Genomic DNA, 19846 nt, shown 5'->3' on the forward strand with positions numbered 1-19846 from the left:
CCTCTGCGCATGCGCAAGGCGGCCCCTGCGGCGGGCGCCCCCTGGCGGCGCGGCGGCCCCTGCGGCCGTGCCCCCCGCGCGTGCGCGTTGCCCCTAGCGCCGGCGGGCCGGGATGCGGGCCGCGCTGACCTGGCGCGACCGGGCCGAGCAGGGGTGAGCGGCCCGGGGCGTCACTGCGGGCCCGGGGCGGGGCGGCTGTGCCCCGCCGCTCCCCGCCGCGCCCCGCCGAGTCTGGCCCCGCCGGCCGCTCCGCCCGCCTCTCGCCGCAGCGGCCCGGGCCGCAGCCCCGGCCTCCCCGGCCTCCCCGGGGCGCTGCCGCAGGGGCAGCGGCCGCAGCGGGCGCGGTTCGGGGTTCGCCGGCCCCGGGGGAGGCGGCGGGTCCCGGTGCGCGGCTGCTCGGTGCGGGGCAGCGCGTGTGCTGCCCGCTCATGTGGGGTCTTTTCGGCTTTTTCCTCCAGTATTTATGACCTCGCGTTCAAACCGGACGGGACTCAGCTGGTAATTGCTGCCGGAAATAGGCTGCTGGTAGGGAAGCTTTTTTTCCTCTTGCATTTACAGCTGTATGAATACGATTTATTTCACATTAACTTTTATGAATATAACTTAGAAAAAATCCTTTTATCTCTGCCAGCCCAGCCTATCTACATACATATTAATGCAGACTAACTATAAAGTGTTCTTAAGGCTTCTGATGTTTCTTACCACGTTTTAAGCTCTGTTAATGAGATATAAGTGACTTGTCTCATCTCATCCTCTTGCCCCTCACCCAGTGGTTTGAAATCCGTGACCCACCATCCAAGCTGAGCACCGTGGCAGGGTGTACAGATATGGCCTTGCTACAGGCTTCATGAAAACCTCTGTGAAAAGGGGATAGAAACACAAATCGATGTCCCTGCTTTGTGAGAAGCTTCAGCTGGAGCTCTTTGCAGTTTCCTGGTTCCTCTGGCCTGCTGCTCCCCTCAGAGGAGCAGCTCAGGACCAGGCTTCCCAGGGTTCCTGCACAGCTGTTAGATGGGGCAGGTGCAGAAGCTGCAGGGTGGATGGGTTGATGGCACCATTCTAGAGATGTTGTTCAGAACTGCAGGACAGCAGGCTTTATTGTTTTCAGTGCCCACAGAATGGTGTATTTAGTGACGGTCCTTTCCAGTGATTTGTTATATTTAAACATCTGGTCTAGTGGGAGGTGTCCCTGCCCATACAGGGGGGTTGGAACTAGATGATCTTTAAGGTCCCTTCCAACCCAAACCTTTGTATGATTCTATGACAACAAGCTGGGCAAATGAGCTGCTTGGAAATTTCTTATGTGCACGTAACTTTCTAATACTGAGTCTTCATTCCTTCTGAGCACTGTTCCACAAAGGAGGGCTGTTGCTACACTAGAACATTTTTTCTTGCGTGGGCTGTATGCTCTGAGAAGGAGCAAACAAAAGAAAGTGTATAATTTTGTTGGCCTGCAGTAATTTTATATCCTAGTCTTCAGTGGAAGACTTTTTATGTGTGATTTTTTTCTTTTTCTGTTTGATTTTGTTTTGCCTCTGTTTAAACAGGTGTATGATACTTCTGATGGAACCTTAATCCAGCCTTTGAAAGGACACAAGGACACTGTGTACTGTGTGGCTTATGCTAGAGATGGTAAATAACCACTTTGTGAGTCTGCTCTCTGAATTGCACCTCTCCCACCTCTTGCTGCCAGTCCTTAGAGATCAAGGTTGATTTGGTAACAGCATTTTGAATGTGTGTGTGAGTGCTGGTGTTTTGTTTGTTTTAATGGAGAGTTGGAGCTGCTGTACAATGCTACAGGCAGAAGTGCCCTTTCCCTCCTGCTGCAGCACAGGTTCAGTTTGTGTTTGTGGGATAATGTGAGGAGAAGCCTTATCCCAGGGACCCCTCCTTCTAGTGCTCCACCTGATTTTTATTCTCATGGCTTCTCTGTCCCAAAACCTCCTGATCCTCTGATCCTTCACACATCACCATGCTTCCTACAGACCTTGTTCTGCTTCCAGTTCTTTCATTGTTTCCAGGTCTTACTCTGTGTGGGAACTGAACTACAGGGGGTACCTGTATAAATGTACCATTTTTCCCTGGACACTGCTGACTGGCAGTGTGGGAAAACCTGGCTGCTTGCTGGTGTGGGGGGGCTCTAATGAGGCCACTGGAGTTCCATGTAGGTGGAGAGGTGCAGTCACACCAAGGCACTTGCAGTGTTAGGCCCTCTATGACTTCAGCCTTGTCAAGTTCAAGAGCTTCTTGCTCTATCTTTGAGTATTTGGAATGAAAGTGATTCCTGTGTGTGTGGGATTAAATATTATATTTAATTCCTAGGCAAACGTTTCGCATCTGGCTCTGCTGATAAAAGTGTGATAATTTGGACTTCAAAGCTAGAGGGAATCCTGAAATACACGTAAGTGATGCCTTTCAGTTCTGTGCCTCTCAAAAGCAGGCTTTGGTTATGCACTTCTGTCAAAGAGTACATGCCATTAGATTTGGAAGAAGGTTGACTAAGGTCAGAGAAAATGCTGGTGAGTGGGCAATAGGAGAGGGAAGAGAAGAACAGTGGAGGTATTTGAATGAAGCAGGAAGCAATTAAAGCCATAAAAGAGGGTGAAAATCTAGATAAATCTCTGGAGTTAGAGGGCTGGCAGAGAGCTGAGGTAACTGTATAATGAAACAGAATGTGACTCTGATCCTGTATAATAAACAGAATTAATCAATTTCTGGTTCAAAGGCCAAATTAAAGACAGGGTTTGATACGTGAAGTATCATTTCATCTTTCCTGTGGCTTTGTCTTTGGCATCCTTCTTAAGGAACATCTTCACCTGCTGTTTCTGAATGTGTGTCTACATGAGTTAGTGGCACAAGCAGTGTGCTGCTGCCCACAAGCATGCTTGTTCTGGAATTTGGAGCTAACCTTTAATTGTGTTTCACAAACCACCATCTATGTACATTTTTAGTTAATCTTGGTGAAATACAATGAATCCTGCCACTTAGAGGCAGGGTTTTTTTAAGGATTATTATGATTTAGTTTGCAGTAATTGCAGATTAATTTGATGTAATGGAAGCTGATCACATTATTTCTGGCATCTGGCAAACCTTTCAGCTATCTTGCTGAAAGTCAGAAACGGGGCATTTAAGAATGATTTATTGAGATATGACTGTAACTTCATTCTAGGCATAATGACTCCATACAGTGCGTTTCATACAACCCTCTTACTCATCAGTTGGCATCCTGCTCCTCCAGTGATTTTGGTATGTCTGCCTCCAACTTGTCTGTTAAGCCAGGGAATTCTGGTAAAGGTGTAGAGCTCCAGAGAGGTACAGCTCTTGATACCCACATGAGAGGGGATACACAGCTACCCAGTGAAGTAACGTTAGATGCTTATTTAAATAACTTAAACTCAGTTGGGAAGGACCATGGAGTGAGGTGCTGAGGGTAACTTGTACTGCCTTGTCTCTGACCCTCCTGTGTTATTTATATTAATTTTTGTCCCCATTTATTGATAAGTAATATATATTTAAATGTCTGTCTAGCAGTGGATGAGACTTTGATCCCTGTGAAGTCCCAACTGAGTTTTTTGATAGTTTCTAATCTGAACACTGGTAAATGCTTACTTGTAATTTGGCTTTTTATTTGCTTTACTCAAGGCTTGTGGTCTCCTGAACAGAAGTCAGTCACTAAAAATAAAACCAGCAGTAAGATTACTTGCTGTAGGTAAGTTTTAAGGATTACCTGTGTCAATACAAACAGGTCGAAATAATATACAAGCTTAAAGAAAAAAAGTTCAAGTGAAATAGTCCAATGTATGCAGAGACAGTGCCTGGCAGTGTGAGATGGCACTCCTGCCTTCCTCCTGAGTAGCATCGTGCACTTTGTGCTGCTTCCCCACTCTCATCATTACAATACCTGGGCAGTGTCTGTAATGCTCCAGTGGGAATGTGACTTAATTACCAAGGGTGATTTGTTCTTTCTTGTGTAGTCTTCTCAGAGAGAGCTTCCCCTCCCTTTTTTAATAGCAAAGGGTTTGGGTTTTATTTGGTACTGTTTATAACTGAATTCTTCTGAAAGTACCAGAGTGGTGTTCTGGTCTTGAGCAAGTGTCTTCACTTTTCTCTCTCCCTGTTTAGCCATCTTGGGCAATAACAATAAAGTGAAGTTAGAGGAAAATGTTACACTTTTTGTTTGTAGAGCTGTTAACTTCCTGTATTGCTGGTATTTTCAGTAGAAGGAGATACTGCCATTATAGGGGACCTGAAGCAAGGGCACATCAGTTTGTGTGAAGTCCTCCATGTACCTACAGCAGAGACAAGAACAGAAACCCACTTCCCTGTGCTGCACCATGTAGTTCTGTCTGATCAGTGTTCTAAATGTGGCTTTTAAAGCAGTCTGGTCTACTGCCAACACCGTCATCCCCAAAAATGTATCTGTTACTTAGCTTAGTTAGTTAACTTCTGTTAGAAGTATTGCAAGCAGATGATAGCTTTGATTTATTTTTTTGTTGTTTCTACAATCTTTAATTTCTGTGTACATCATGAAATGTTCTTGCTGTAGTGCATGCTGGTGCCATAAGTGTGGATTTAGATGCATAAACAAACTGTAGGATTACTGGCTACCTCCCAGAACTCCCTCTTCGAAGTGTATTTCAATCTACCATCCCTGTTTGAGTGTGCTGCACCATCCTACCTTCCTGCTGCTTGTTTTTAGTAGTTTGCTCTTCAGAATGTGTGTGTTTTGCCAGCTGGACAAATGATGGCCAGTACCTTGCTCTGGGGATGTTCAACGGCATTGTCAGCATAAGGAACAAAAATGGTGATGAGAAGGTGAAAATAGAGCGTGCAGGGGGTGCTTCATCTCCAATATGGTCAATTTGCTGGAATCCATCCAGGTAAATAATTTCATCCTTCTTTTTTTTATGCTGAATAGATCATACTTGGGTTATTGATTGCAGGAAGGCTTGACTTTTATCCCTGCTGCAGGATGAGTGTTGTGGATGTTATTTCTGAGTGATCATGCGCTGGGGTTTGGGCTTTGTTGTCACTCTTTAACTGAATGGGGAAACTGGGAACAAGCTCCACTTTGATCTCAAGAAACATTTATTTTGTGTTTGTGGTTGGGTTTTTCTGCGGGTGGGCAGGTGTCTTTGGATTGGAGGGGAGGGAAGGGAGCTGGTTTTTCACTTCAGGGGTGATATTGTCCCCAGAATGTGAATAAATAATTGCTGTTGCAGTTGTGAGGATTGTTGGAGTAGAGCAGATGATGAAATGGAGTCAGCTGGCAGCTGCTTAGAGGAGATACAGAAATCCAGGCCTGACAGTAGGCAGTGTAGTCAGACAGAGGGACAAGACCAGGAAGAAGACACCTCTATGGATTTCAACTTGTGAGTGAAACTTCAAATGAACATATATATCAGTATTATCTAGAACAGTAATTTACAAAAAGCACCAAGAGCAGAGAGTATTATGCAGGGTACAAAACCAGACATTCAAAAACTAGGAAATTCTAGATGAACAGTTGCCTGTATGGTCTTAATTTGTTTGCTAGTGGGTGTTCATGATGAAGCAGTTCTGAAGTGTTGCTTTTCCCTGTGGGGTGTGCATTGTGCCCTGAGCAAAGGCAGGGTGCTCACCAAACAGTTGGCTTCTCATCAGGTCTTCTGCCTGTTTCCCTTTTCAGTTCATGGCATCATTTGCAGCAGAATGTTCTGATTGCCATCTCCCATCTTCCTGTGCCAAAAGTTGTGGAGAAGGTGACTCACGTTTTGCCCCAAGCTGAACAGATCCTCTTGGAGTACCAAAGCTCACAAATTTGAGTCCTGAAGCCCTTCCTCAGTCTTCTGCTGGTCTCACACAATTTTTTCCTGCCTTGTACTGACAGCTGTAACTCACCCTTGCCCAGCTGTGTTGACTTTGATGCTCTGGTGGCTCTGGGCTGCTGTAGCCAAGACCAGAACTGGGCCCAGGTTCTTCAGATGCTCAGGGACCATGAGCTCCACTGAATCCACAGCCTGTACAGCTGGGCAGGGCATGATCCATCAAGCCTTGCAGTTATTGCTGCAAAGGAGCCTGACTTTTCTTTTGTGTCCCCAAGCTGTCCTCCTCAGTTTTAAATGGCAAGATGTAACTGCTGTCCTTTCAGTCGGTGTTATTTTTAAAGAGTAAGATGAAGTATATTCTGCTATCCCATTACTTGATTCTGTTGCACTAAGAAATGTATTAATAAATTGCTGTAGAATTACTGCTTGCTTTTTTTGTTGTTAGAGATGAACGCAATGATATTTTAGCTGTGGCAGACTGGGGTCAGAGACTGTCCTTTTACCAGCTTAGTGGCAAACAGGTATGTTTTAGAAAGTGCCTTCCAGAGTGTCAGGCCGTTTCCAATTCTGTTTTGTGTCCTGTGTTCTAAGTGTTTGCATATTAGTGCTTTATTAGCTACATTAAATGTTTTCTGCTTTCCCAACCTTTAATGAGTCTGCTTTTCTTAACCATCTTTTCCTTCAGCTCTTGTTTTTCCCATGGCAACTCAGCTGCTCTCTGACAATTCTTGTATTAAAGCCCTTACAGCTTTGCTGACTTGTATGATCAGGGTTACTGGTCTGTGCAGAACAGCTTTGTATGTTTTACAACCAGTTAAAGGGGGATTTGTGAGTTGCTTGCATTGTGAGTAGCCTGGTTTGGGACTGGAGGGATTCTTGGATATGTGTTAGAGCTGCCTTTGAAAATCCTAATATAGCCAGTGGTTTTGGGGTATTGGAAAGCTGTGCATGGCTGGAGAGATGAGAAGAATGGTATCAGTGATGGCACTTGTTGCCTTGGGAAATCATGAAGTTATCCTTTTGTTAATGGTTTTGTTTTGTTTTCCCTTGTAGGTTGGGAAAGACAGAATGCTCAATTTTGATCCTTGCTGTGTTAGCTATTTTACTAAAGGAGAGTATATTTTACTGGGAGGTTCAGATAAGCAAGTCTCCCTCTTCACGAAGGACGGCGTGCGCCTCGGGGCCATCGGGGAGCAGAGCAGCTGGGTGTGGACGTGCAAAGCCAAACCAGACTCCAACTACGTGGTGAGTAGGATCAGTTTTCAATTTGTCATGTAAGGTAAGACCCTGATTTCCAGTGCTGTTGCTTAATCTGCGCGTTCTTATTGAGGCAGCAGAACCTAGGCAGTGTCTGGTGAGGTCCTAGAACTGCCACTGAAATGAAAAATACTCTGGTACCCTGCAGAAGTAACACCTGAGCTGCAAGAAAGCTGTAAATGAGTATGACACCTTTTTCCAGGTGATAAGGCATTTGCTGAATTTTGATTCAAAAAGGAGCGAAAAGAAGAAAAAAAGGTAGAAAATAACTTCTAGGTTGACTGGATTTAATTCCATCACGGGAAGAAAATGTTCCAATGTGTTGGAGTTTCTAGCATGACACCTTGTGGCAAGAGCCTACAAGGCAACTGTTGGTGATAAATGCTGCACTCTGTCATTGCACAAATGTAAAGAGATTCAGGGCAACTTGAAAAACAAACAGGCATCCCCCCTTCCCTTCAAGAAAACCCGCCCAGCAACAAAACCAAACCAGCCCCCACCATGAAGGTCTCGATGGCCCGTGATGAGATCAGCCCTTGTGTCATGTTGCCCTTTGCCACTGCGTAAGCACCAGCAGGCTGTAATTAGTAGTCTGTACATTATGCAGGAAAGGAACATAATGTTCCTATACATTCTACACATTTTGCCAATTCTCACCTCCATGTACCAGCTAACTAAAATCATTTTCTCCCTGTGCTCAGGCCGTGGGATGCCAAGATGGAACAATATCCTTCTACCAGTTGATTTTCAGCACCGTCCATGGCCTGTACAAGGATCGCTACGCGTACAGAGACAGCATGACTGATGTGATTGTCCAGCACCTCATCACTGAACAGAAAGGTGATTTCACACTTGGAGTCAGGCCAGAGCTTCACTCTCACTCTGTTTTGGCTTGTTTGGGTTTTTTTTGTTAATATCCATCAAAACACTTGGGATCTATGCTGCTTGTACCAGACAGCCTGTTGTCACTTTGACAGTAAAACTGAGGAATGCTGTTAGCAGGATGAGAGGGTTCTGGAGGGTCAGCACTGACAAGCTTAGTGAAAGATGTGGGGATTTGAAAGGACACTGGGAGGGGCAGAGGCTTTTAAGATAAGGGTTTAATCTCTGCAAATGAGATAAAAGTAGTGTACATCATATTTAGATTTTTTTTTCTTACTTGCAGCCTTAAGGGTTTGTGCTGATTTTGTTTCATTGTATCTGGCTTTTTATGGCAGGGAGTCAAAGTCTTGCTCCCAAGCATGCTGTTGACAAATAATAGAGAGTGATAGATTGTGAGGGGTATAGTAGATTACATGGATGCAGAACAGCAAACACATCTGAGCAGGAATCTGCTTCTGATTGTAGAGTGCTTTAGAAAGATTCCATTGTAATGTACCAGCAAGTTTTCTGATTTCTGTATCCATTATTTCTGTCAGCCAATACTGTGGTTTTTTTGTTTTTTTCTCTAGTCAGAATAAAAGGCAGAGAGCTTGTAAAGAAAATTGCCATCTACAAGAACAGATTAGCAATCCAGATGCCAGAGAAAATCTTGATTTATGAGCTGTGCTCGGATGATTCTTCAGATATGTATTATCGAGTGAAGGAAAAGATAGTAAAAAAATTTGAATGCAACTTGCTGGTTGTATGTTCAAATCACATTATTTTATGCCAGGTATGTTCCTTAACATCTAGAACAGTCTTGGGGTGCATTCCTGTATAATCTCTTCCAGTTTCCCCCAGGTATGGGTGGGTGGTGCTGCTGGAATGTGCTGAGCCATAGCTGGGCAGGCTGCAGGGGGCTCTGCTTCAGTAGAACACTCTAGTGAATTTGATAATTTAGCACATCATCCAGGGGCACTTTTGTGTGGGGATGAACTGCTAGGAAAAGGTGGGGTGGTTTTGGTCTTGTTTGTTCACAGCATTGGAAAACTTTAAATAATTCACCCTGCTAAACTGACTGTTTGACTTTTATGATTTTTATATGTGAAATTGAGCACACATGCTAGTACATGTGTAAATGTGGCTTATGAAAGACAGTGGTTTTATCTTTACCTCCATGCAGTATTTTGTTATCTTACTGTGCCTTTAGGAGAAAAGACTGCAGTGCCTCTCATTTAGTGGCATTAAAGAAAGAGAGTGGCTGATGGAATCTCTTATTCGTTATATTAAAGTAATTGGAGGACCTCCAGGAAGAGAAGGACTCTTAGTTGGTCTAAAGAATGGTCAGGTAACTTGTAATGTCCAGTGTGTGTCTTTTCAGTGCAAGTAAAATCTGTTTCATGCTCTTAGGGGGAGAGTTTGGGAGCAGCATGCTCTTTTACAACCTAGAATTTTATTTGACAGCATCTCTTCTTGTGATTAAAGCCTAATTACTTCTATCTTTCACGTTCTCTGGCTCTAAAATTCAAACAAACATGTTTAACTTTGTCTGAAGTCTGTAAGTTGGTAAGAACAATTGGCAAAAAATAAGTCCCTGGTGACCTGAGAGAATGTTTGTCCTTAGTAGGGGCTGGTGTGTGTGTGTACACACTTGGTGACCCCTTGTGAAGGTGTGATGCGCTAGAGCTGAAATGGCTCCTTATTCCACAAACCAGTTAGCAGCTGAAAACATCAAACTGGAGCCCAGAGGCATTGACAGAAAGGAGCAGAGAGGAAGTTGGAGCCTTTGTGTCTCTGTACCTCTGCTTTATGTTCCTGTAGTTTTATCTTAACACGATTGTTTAACCAGCAGGGCGTTAACAAAGGGGGATGTAGAGTGAATGTGTTAGTTGTAGGGGACTGCAGCCTGGAGCACCTTGTGGAAACAAGTCTTTCCAAGTCACCTCAGACTGGAAGCATTTCCATAACTGGAATGCAGAGTTTATCTCTGGCAGTTGCAGGCTTTCAGCAGCCTGGAGGTGTGTGCCTGCTGAGCTGTTTCTCGGTGGAGGAACAGAACGGGTGGTCTGAGGCAGGTTCCCGGTGTGTGCAGATCCTGAAGATCTTTGTGGACAACGCCCTGGCCATCGTGCTGCTGAAGCAGAGCACGGCCGTGCGCTGCCTGGACATGAGCGCCTCCCGCAGCAAGCTGGCGGTGGTGGATGAGAACGACACCTGCCTGGTCTACGACATCCACACCAAAGAGCTGCTGTTCCAGGTGAACCCAAAGCCTTAGGAAAAAGAAAGGGGGGAGAGCAGAAAGTGCTGTGGAGCACAGAACACCTCAAGTGTTGCTGTGCAGAAATCCATGTAACTGTCACTTAAGCCATTAAGCACATTTTGTAGGATTTTACTGTGATCTGTTTCTCTATCAAAACTGCCCTTTTAGAGGTGGTAAGACGATAGACAAGGAATGAGCTGAATAAAGAGCACTTAAACGTGGCACCTTTTCAGTTTGATTTCGAGCTCTGTCCTGGTTCCTTTTGAAGTGTTACAGTTAATGAGCATTTTGGCTTTATCATTAGTACAAACAGAATCAAAACCTAAACTTCTTTGTTGTGTATTCCCAGACTATAAAATGAATAATGGTAATTCTCTCTTGGCAGTTCAGCAAGTTGCTCTAAGGGTTCACTCATGAATTTTCAGAGAACACTGGCTAGAAAGTACGAAGTGCAATGAAGGCAGGGTCTGTAACTTTCTGTAAAGGCCAGAAACATCATCAGTTAAATTTGCTAGCTAACAAACTGTTATTGTGGAATTTTATGTTATGTTGTACAGTTTGATAGTATAGATCATTAGTAAATAAAAGCCAAGGACAATTGCAGCTGTTTATCAAAAAGTAAAGTATGTCCCTGTAAATATGTTCAGGAATATACTAGACTTCAGAATATTACAAATGTAAGTAAGAGTGTGTGTGTGTGTGTGCACTCAGGCAATAGGTCAGAAGGGAAAGATGTGGTTGCATCTGTTGTCATTATCGCGTATTTTGCTTGTCAGGAACCCAACGCTAATAGTGTGGCTTGGAATACACAATGTGAGGATATGCTTTGCTTTTCTGGAGGGGGTTACCTCAATATCAAAGCCAGCAACTTCCCTGTCCACCAGCAAAAACTTCAAGGCTTTGTTGTGGGCTACAACGGCTCCAAGATCTTCTGTCTTCATGTTTTTTCCATGTCAGCTGTGGAAGTTCCGCAGGTAATCCTTTAATCTCATTAAGTGTTGCTTTACATTTCATAAACATCAATGTTTAAGAAGTAAAGAAGCTTTTCTGAGATTTAGTTGTATTCCATTACCAGAATGATTGCAGTTCACACTTTCTTCGTTTTTCAAGTGATACTGCATGATCTGTTTTACTTCTGATTATTTTGCATTACTTAAGCTAACTTCCTTGTTGCTGCTGTTGTTTCTGATTCTCCCTTTCTACTTGCAAATGCTCTAAAAGCAAAGGTGAAGATATGCTCCAGGTGTTACCTCTTCCTGTTCTTTCTGTAGTCTCTCTATTTACTCTTTGTCAAGTTGCAATTTAATTTTTTTTAGAAGTACATAAAATATTTTCTCATTGTTGCTTCATCTAAATGTGTTTAGGCAATATTTAAGCTGTATATTTTAGTCTGAACGTATAGTTTTTTATTCTAAATTTAGAGATTGCCTTCTGCAAAATGCTATTTTCTGCATTATGGGAAGCAGTGGAAGAACGTAAAGCAGTTCAAGAAGCAACACAAGGAAAAAGATTCTGACTTATGTACCCAAGTGTGGCCAGGATTTGAAACTGAGAGTCAACAAGGCAGAAGTGTCAGGTGGTTCTCTGCAGGAGTGGCTGCTGTGTGACTGACCACCCTTCCCTGGGGCTTCTGCAGGTCCTTCCTGAGGCTCTGGGTTCCCACTGGGGCTGCCAGCCATGGGGCTGAGCAGGACACTGCACTCTGGGGCTGGCCTGGGCAGCCCGTGGCCACCAACGTGCCACGACATCACCATCGAGTATCACAGGGGCAGCTTTTCCAAAGCCACACTTCTGGAGGGAGGGAGTACCAAGAAGTGTACAGTTTTCAGGTGAATTGATAAAACTAACATAGAATCCAGTCTGCCTCCTGTGTTTGGCTGCAGAGCAGCTCCTGCAGCTGACACAGTCTCCCTGTAATGCCCTTCCAGGGCAAGTCCTGCAGGTAAGTGTCTTCTGGGCTTAATAGTCACAGTCTTGGTAAAGCAGCTTTGCCATCAGGGTTGGCCCAGAAGGGTTACTTCCTCTTCCTTGCGCTTTTCATGCTTTCAGCCTTTGAGAATAAAGTGCCCTCTCCTTTCCTCTGCCTCCATAGTATTAAAAATTCCAAGCTCGTACGTAGCACTTAGCATGTACAATGCTCAGAGGAATTCACCTTCTTGACTACTTCTATGCTAGGAGCTGAAGATCAAGGTGGATGAAGTTGGAATATAATTAACCCATCTTGTCTGAAGATACAATAATGATCACCCTAGAATGTTGTTCTATTATACAAAAATACACGTTTGTTCTCCGTGGAGCTTGTAGTGGTTGTAATTGGAATATATATTTTCTTTGTAGATAGAGAATTCCACTAATATCTCAGTATCATGCTTTCTAATACATGTTTTTCACTGTAAATCCTCAGTCTGCACCCATGTATCAGTATTTGGAACGAAAAATGTTTAAAGAAGCCTATCAAATTGCATGTTTGGGGGTAACCGATGCTGACTGGAAAGAACTAGCCATGGAAGCCTTAGAAGGGCTGGAGTTTGAGACAGCTAAAAAGGTAAAGCAGATAGTTACTTTTTCAGCAGAAAGCTTTTGTTATATATGAATATATATATATATCGTGTGTGTGTTTATAATGTGTGTTTTATGGCTGGAGTAGAGTGGGGTTGCTGGGTTAATGCCTTCTCTTTGCTGTGGGTGTGTTTATTCATGTATCAAAAAAATACCGGTTTGTTTTATACTCGGGATCTTGAGGTGAGGTTTTAATTTGAAAGCGAATTTATCTCTCTAAAGAAGTGCCATGTTCTAAATCAAAGCGTTAAATGCAGAGGAAGTGTTTTCTTTCATCTGCTGGAAAAGGCGTTAATAAATCCGAGGAAAGCAGAAGTGGGAAGGGGTGCTGCTGACCGCCGGGTGGCAGCAAAGCACGGCCCGGCCGCCTTCCCCCTCGGCCCTGTAAACTTCCTCGGTTTTCCCCTGAGGATTTAATATAACCTCAGTTCAAATGTGGAGGTTTCGTGTTCTTTGTTCTTCACGCAGTAATGTTCTTTGAAGGCAGTGCTGGTGAGATGTGTCATGGTTTTAGTCATTTTTTTATCTGGAATGCCTTGGTTCTGGGAGTGGTCTGTGCTTTGGCAAATACTGAAAAACAGTGTTTTCTCCAGCATAAAATACTTGCCTATTTTCTTTCAGCAGCTTTATTCAAATAAGAGAGCACAAACTGAGTTTAATGTCATGAATATTGTATGAAAGACAAAACATTCTAAAAATATGCTGGGAAACGCCTGTCATTATAGGCATCTTTTAATAACAGGGTTTTTTTTTAAAGGGAAATTAAATGCTTTTTTTTTTTTCTTAAGTGAAGGCATCAGAATAATTTTAGTTTCATAGACAGCTTTATGCAAATAGATATTCTTAAAAAGAAGTTTTTAGTGCCTCCTTGGAATTCAAAAGTAGTGCCCTCTTAGAATTAGAGCGGATTAATTTGAACAAAAGCAGCTTCTTGACATTAAAGGCTCTCACAGTTCCTAGTCCAATCTGGTGTAAGCAGAATATTCCATGCCCTCTGAAGCATTAGTTTGGTTAGAAGTCTATAAACATGTGGTCTAAAGAGTTAAATTCCTGTTTTTTTTGATGCATGTCAAGAGTAAGTGCTAAGCTGCTGTAGTGGGCACATGACTTGGCCACATGAGACTTTGGGTTGCACATTTCTCTCCATTTGCAAAAGATATTACTCTGCCTTCCAGTACTTTTAACTTCCCGTGCTCTTTACTCCCCCTCCTCTCCTGGAGTGACTCCCCCTCCCATTTGGAAAATGGTGCCAAAGCTGCTGGTGTGTGTAGCATGCTTGGCAGTGCCATCAGCTGAGTGTTCTACCTTCTGATGGTTTCCTTAAATTCCCTGGTCTGGATTGTGCCATAACCAAGATGTAAAAGCTACAGAATAGCCAGAATAAAAGTGCGTAATGTTTGAAAGTAAAGTTGTTTTAAATTTTTGTATTTCTGGGGGGCTGACACAAGTGCAGGACCAGTCCCCCCCCACACCTCTGTTTCTTCCTGGGGGCGTTCTGCCTTGTACCCTCCTCTCACTGGCTGGAGTGCCCCAGAGGCCCGTCAGGGGCTGCTCAGCTGTCTGTTTGCATGAAAACAGCTTGATTTATGTGTAATGATACTATGTTTGTTTGGGTTTTTTTATGGCATTTCAAGTTAATTCCTTATATTCTTTCTTTTTCAATAGGCATTTACCAGGGTACGAGACCTTAGGTACTTAGAATTGATCAGCAGCATAGAGGTAAGAGAGAACTACAATAGTGTATTTCCTTACACTTAGTGCTGTGCCAAAATCAGCACTTTCTGTTTCGAAGGGACTTTTATTCAGATGGTGCTTCTGACTGTTGGAGATGTGTTTAGAGGGAAAAATCCTGATTAGCAGAGGTGACTCAAATTCTGATCATATGACTGAAACTTCATGGAAAAAAAGGTCTGAGGGAGAACAAGAACTTCTGAAACTGTCTTCGGAAAACTGGAAAAATATTCAATATTCAGTTAAGAACTGGTAGAATATTACTGTGCTAACATAACTTAATACAGAATATTTCATAAACATGAGGTAACTAAGCCTTTCCTTACCCCCTGGAGGTTGGTAATTACTATTATCTCATTTTTGCAGAGGCAGAAACTGGCCCAGAGAAATAAAATTACAAACTCAAGGTCTCCTGACAAGTCTGTGACAACTGGAAATAGATTTCGGGATTCCTTGCTTCCTTACTGTGCTCTAATCACTAGTTCTTATTCTTTTCACACTTCTTGATAGAATTTCACTAGACAATAACTGTCTGTCATGAGCACATTAAAAGACATGGTATCATGTCATGTCCTCCTACAGAGACTGCATGATAATGCCCAGAGATCTGTGCGGAGACAGCACAAAGGGAATTCCTCTTCCTCACACTAATTAGACTTACACCCTCTCTGAAAGAATCCATTGCTCATCTTCCCTTTCTGCAGAGCTGTCCTGGTTCTGTCAAAATGCCAGTTGCTGCAGTTACCTTTCCTTGGTATCTGATATGGGACAAAGTTCTCCCTGAGGAGCCTCTTCTTTTGGTTGCTTTTAGAGGGTAGAGGTAGATGCGCACATTCGCTCACCACAACTAACCTCTGTCCACATATGCTGCTCCAGATCTGCTGCTGTTGAGGATGTTCTGAAATGTTCATGTTGTATTCTGTTTAATGAGAGAAATAGGCATAAACTTTCAGACTTCTTCAGAATGCTTCTTCTGAAGTGAGAGCTGTACACCACTGCTTGCTCTTGCTGTGGTCTGTCAGATTCCTTTCAGGCTTGTAAGGGTGTAACTAAGCACATGTGTTCCAGTAATATGATGGTTTTCTCTCAGTAATGACACTTTTTTTTTTCTAATTGATGACAGCAGGAAATGTTAACTGCCAGATCTCAGTGTCTAGCAAGATTCTGTGAAGTCATTAAAAATGGTGTAACAACTCTGATGATTCTTTTAACCAAGTTTTCAAGGGGCACTTTCAGCACCAGTCCAGATTAAGCCCAGTCCATACATGTGGCCAGGAGTGATGGCTGAGCCCCCTTTGGCAGCAGAGCCCTGAATCTGTGTGCTCCTGGAATGCTTTTCTCCTTTCTGTGCAGTTTTCTTGACATTCAGTTCCCCTCTGTGAAGTGATCTAAATGGTGGTAGCAGTTGTGTCCGGAGCAGAGCAGGGCTCCCGAGGCGCGGGATGGAGTGCATGCTGGAGCACGTGTGTGTGTGTGTATCTCTGGCACTGGTTCCTTGCAGCTGGTGTCCCCGTGGTGTGGGGCACCCCAGGGGTGTCTCTGTGTCACTGTGCACATGCTGCCTCCCTGGGCCTTTCCCACACCATCCCAGTGAGCATTTCCCACTGGTGGGAGGTATGCCCCTGGGGGTGCCTACCTGAAGTGGGGAGCCCTTGCCTGTGGGGACACTGATGTTTATTCAGAGGCCAGTTAACATACTTCTTGAAACTGCTTTTTGCCACCAGCTGTTTTCATGTGTCATCCCACCCGTGCATGTTGTTGATGTGGCCGGATTCTGTGCCAGTGAGTTTCTGCAGGAGGAAGCGAGGAACCCATCAGGTGCCTTTTAAAAACCAGCATGGCATGATGAGAGACTGTTCATTCTCCTGTGTGAAATCAAGAGAAGTGATTTTTTTTTTCATCACTTTGTTTTTTATAGTGACATTTAATTTTGCTCTTCCTAATTTTAATTAAGAAGGGATTTAATCCCTTAATTATAAATTCACCAGAAATGTAGGAGAGGCATAATTATCATATCCTCTTACAGGATTTTATTAACAGTTAAAATTAAACCTGAAAATCTTATTCTTCCATGGCTATTTCTCACCTAGATCCTGATCATCTGGAATATTTTCCACATCTCTCTCTGGGTTTTTCCCCAGGAGCGGAAGAAGCAGGGAGAGAACAACAAGGAGCTATTCCTGGCGGATGTTTATGCCTACCAGGGAAAATTCCACGAGGCAGCCAGGTTGTACAAGAAGAGCGGACATGAAAACCTGGCTCTGGAGATGTACTCTGATCTGCGCATGTTTGACTATGCAAAGGTAACAGTTTGCAACTGAGTATTTAAATGCTGAAATGTTAATGTAACTGTTCCCACAGTATGATCCTGCAAAAGGGTCAGATGAAACGTGGGCTTTGAAGTCCAACTTTTTCTCAGTTAATAGGTTGAAGTTTGGCTTACAAGGGGAAAACCAGCTGTCCTCTGTGGCTAGCTGGAATGGTGGGCTTTGTCTTCAGCAGCTGCTGCTGAGGTAGCCGGGTGGGTTTTGCCAAGTCTCAAATGTCATGTCTTTTCAGTGGATTTTTTCATTGGTGTCCTGGTTTGAGCCAGGATGAAGCCATTAACACTAACCAGAGGTGACTCTTTCCTTGTGATTGTATAGTGTTATCCATAGAAAATTTCCTTTTCTTCTGAAAATTAAAATCTCATTTTTATGACTTTTTTTCCCCACTGTCTCGCTCAAGAGACCCTTTTTATTTTTTATCTTCCAAAGATAGTACCTGTGCAAAGTGGGGGTGAGCACACCATCCATTGAATTCGCTTCTGTATTATAGTAAACATATTTTTCTTTCAGAATTTGAACTTCAGTAGGTGTGTTAGTTCTATACTGATGTATTTTAAGTGTTACGTACTAACCTAGTATGTTTTTGTTTACTAGAGAATTTTCTTCCAAAGATTCCATAGTTCTTGGCTTTTTTTTTTTAAATTCTGTTTCCATGTAGAAATAATTTGAGTGTGGTTTTTAAAAGTGCTGGTTTTATATGTTGATAAGAAAGCATTATTTGGCTTTTAAGTCTTCCTTCATGTATCCTTATCAAAATCCCTGAGAATGCCTGCACTGTTCAGTCTCATTCATCACTCATCAGAGCCTTATTCTGCCCAATGCTGGACAAAGACTTGACCGTGACATGCACAGAAGCTGTTCTAGCATAGATTCCCCAGGCTGTGCTACAGAGAGATCTTTTTCTTCCAAGAGCTTAGTATAAATACTTTGGGGCTTTGCTGATGTAAGTCTGACTTCCACTATTTTTGGCTGATGAGTCTTTGTTAGATTCAGTGTTTTGGCTTCTCTTGAACATAAATGTAATTCATAGATGAATATTTTCCCATAAGTCTTCTTAAGAATCTTTTAATTCTTGGCTGTAGTCATGTCTATATTTAACTAGCAGACAGCAAAAGGTCTTGTGTCTCCTCTTCATGCACAGGAAACTGAAGGTACCTAGAGCAAATGAAGGGAGCTTCTTGTGCAGGGAGTGCACACTGCATGGGAGAATATGTAAAACCCCTTTGTTTGCCAGTTATTTTTCCAAGGAAAGATACCCCACCTCCCCTATGTGTTTGTGGGTTGATTTGGTGGTGGTGGTTGTTGTTGCTTTAATGCTGCCAGAACTACACAAAGGAACCTTTACAGAACCTGATATCTTGTGCTTGACTTTGATTAGCTCTGGCCAGAGAGCCAAGACTGGATGCAGAGCTCAGGACATCTTTTGATATCTGGTGATAGGCTTGTTCTCATGGTGCCAGATCACACAGCTCACAACACCCTGTGCTGTGAGGAGCTGAGCTTTTGATCTTGGGATTAGCTTGGTGCCCAAAGCTGAAAAACAAGTTGTGTCAAAGATACTGTTCAACTTGATTCTTTCACTTCAGTTTTTCACAGTCAAAGATCATCGTGCCATCTCCATAGTTACTCACGGGAGTCAGGGCTGTGCTGCAGCAGGCAGAGCTGGAGCCAAATCCTGTGTGGAGCTCAGCCAGGGGCTGACCAGGGATGAGTGCTGTCTGTACCTGTCACCTGGCCGTGTCAGGGGAACAGGGAAGTTGTTGCAGAGCAGCAGGTCTGTTGTCTGGGTGCTTTTTGTAAGGCTTTTTTTGTCAGTTTGTTCTTTTTTTGTTGTGTTTTTTTTTTAAAGCTCAATCAGAATTTATCAGAAACACAGAGGATAAGGTTATTTACCCTCTTTTCTCACCTTCCAGTTTCTCCTCTTAGTTTTTCATTTGATAGAACTTCCTTTAATGGACAGTAGCCTGTTCTGTTAACAGACAAAATTGCCCTTAATCCATCTTCTGGTGTTGAAGTACTTTTTTTTTTTCCTGGCAGCTGATGTCAACAGATGTGAGCCATATGGTGCCAGTGCTTTGGTATTGGCAGAAGAAGCTGAACAAACTATTAGAAATATTTCCAAAATGGTCATCATCACAGCAGCCAGGCTGGGTGTTTGCATTCCTTGCAGAGCCTGACCAGCAGTTCAGAGTCACTCTCACTTCTGAGCAGCTGTCCTTCTGTCCTTATAAAAGAACTTCTTTGATATATTGTAATATAATTATCAAGTGTCGTTGCAGAAAATGGAATTTCAGCCTCTAATTGAGCTGTGGTTGGACATCCTGATGCTAACATGATTAAGTGGGCATACTATAGTTAACTCAGCAGAGGGTGGGGCTGGGTCATCTTTGAGAATGAACCTGTACCCTTGTGGCTTGCAAAAGAAAATCTGAGACTTGGGATTGATCTACTACAGTTTTTGAGATGAGTACCATTTTGTTTTGGAAGGGCATGTTCCCAAAAATCAAGCAGAAATCATGGTTTGTATCCAATTCAACAGGCTCAGCAGAGAGCAAGCTTTCCAAGGAATCTAGTGGGGACACATTTATTATTTCAGAGGCATCTGTATGGTCCTTCTCCTGCCCTCCCAGAATCTTCCACTTTTTAAATTAAAAACTATCTAAATGGGAGAATTGCCATTGTTTCCTACCAAACTCTGGGCCTTGATTAGTTGCTGAAGGCTGGATCAGTTCACATTGCTCTGTAGCAGTGTCTATTTTCTTAGGAGGCATAACAATATTAATTTTAAAAGCTATTATGTATTTTAGAACTTGGACTGTAGCAATGTTTGTGACCAGAAGGTAATGCACACTCCTGTATTGCACTGTTTCAGGATTTCCTGGCATCTGGAGACCCCAAAGACACAAAGATGCTAATAAAAAAGCAGGCAGATTGGGCCAAGAATATCAACGAGCCCAAGGCAGCAGTGGAGATGTACCTCTCTGCAGGAGAGCACATGAAGGCCATAGAACTCAGTGGGGACCATGGCTGGGTTGATATGTAGG

At 43.3% G+C, this 19846-nt stretch overlaps 1 protein-coding gene across 3 annotated transcripts in view; it reads left to right on the forward strand.

Annotated features, from left to right (window-relative positions):
- Positions 1 to 64: 64 nt before the first annotated feature.
- IFT122 (intraflagellar transport 122) overlaps positions 65 to 19846 on the forward strand; it is a 30885-nt gene continuing 11103 nt past the window's right edge. Inside the window, exons 1-18 of one of the 3 annotated variants that reach the window (XM_051627338.1) lie at positions 65 to 153; positions 459 to 525; positions 1548 to 1632; positions 2323 to 2401; positions 3170 to 3246; positions 3643 to 3709; positions 4734 to 4880; positions 6253 to 6328; positions 6861 to 7052; positions 7766 to 7904; positions 8516 to 8718; positions 9136 to 9273; positions 10018 to 10182; positions 10962 to 11159; positions 12590 to 12730; positions 14410 to 14463; positions 16617 to 16778; positions 19675 to 19841. In XM_051627338.1, coding sequence (XP_051483298.1) covers positions 113 to 153; positions 459 to 525; positions 1548 to 1632; positions 2323 to 2401; positions 3170 to 3246; positions 3643 to 3709; positions 4734 to 4880; positions 6253 to 6328; positions 6861 to 7052; positions 7766 to 7904; positions 8516 to 8718; positions 9136 to 9273; positions 10018 to 10182; positions 10962 to 11159; positions 12590 to 12730; positions 14410 to 14463; positions 16617 to 16778; positions 19675 to 19841 — 2198 coding nt within the window. In that variant the 5' untranslated portion in view covers positions 65 to 112. Of the gene's footprint in view, positions 154 to 458; positions 526 to 1547; positions 1633 to 2322; positions 2402 to 3169; positions 3247 to 3642; positions 3710 to 4733; positions 4881 to 5803; positions 6150 to 6252; positions 6329 to 6860; positions 7053 to 7765; positions 7905 to 8515; positions 8719 to 9135; positions 9274 to 10017; positions 10183 to 10961; positions 11160 to 12589; positions 12731 to 14409; positions 14464 to 16616; positions 16779 to 19674; positions 19842 to 19846 lie in introns of those variants that run through there. The other 2 variants (XM_051627339.1, XM_051627340.1) reach the window with 2 other exon arrangements.

Source organism: Apus apus, chromosome 9 (assembly GCF_020740795.1).
Source record: "Apus apus isolate bApuApu2 chromosome 9, bApuApu2.pri.cur, whole genome shotgun sequence".
Lineage (NCBI taxonomy): Eukaryota > Metazoa > Chordata > Aves > Apodiformes > Apodidae > Apus > Apus apus.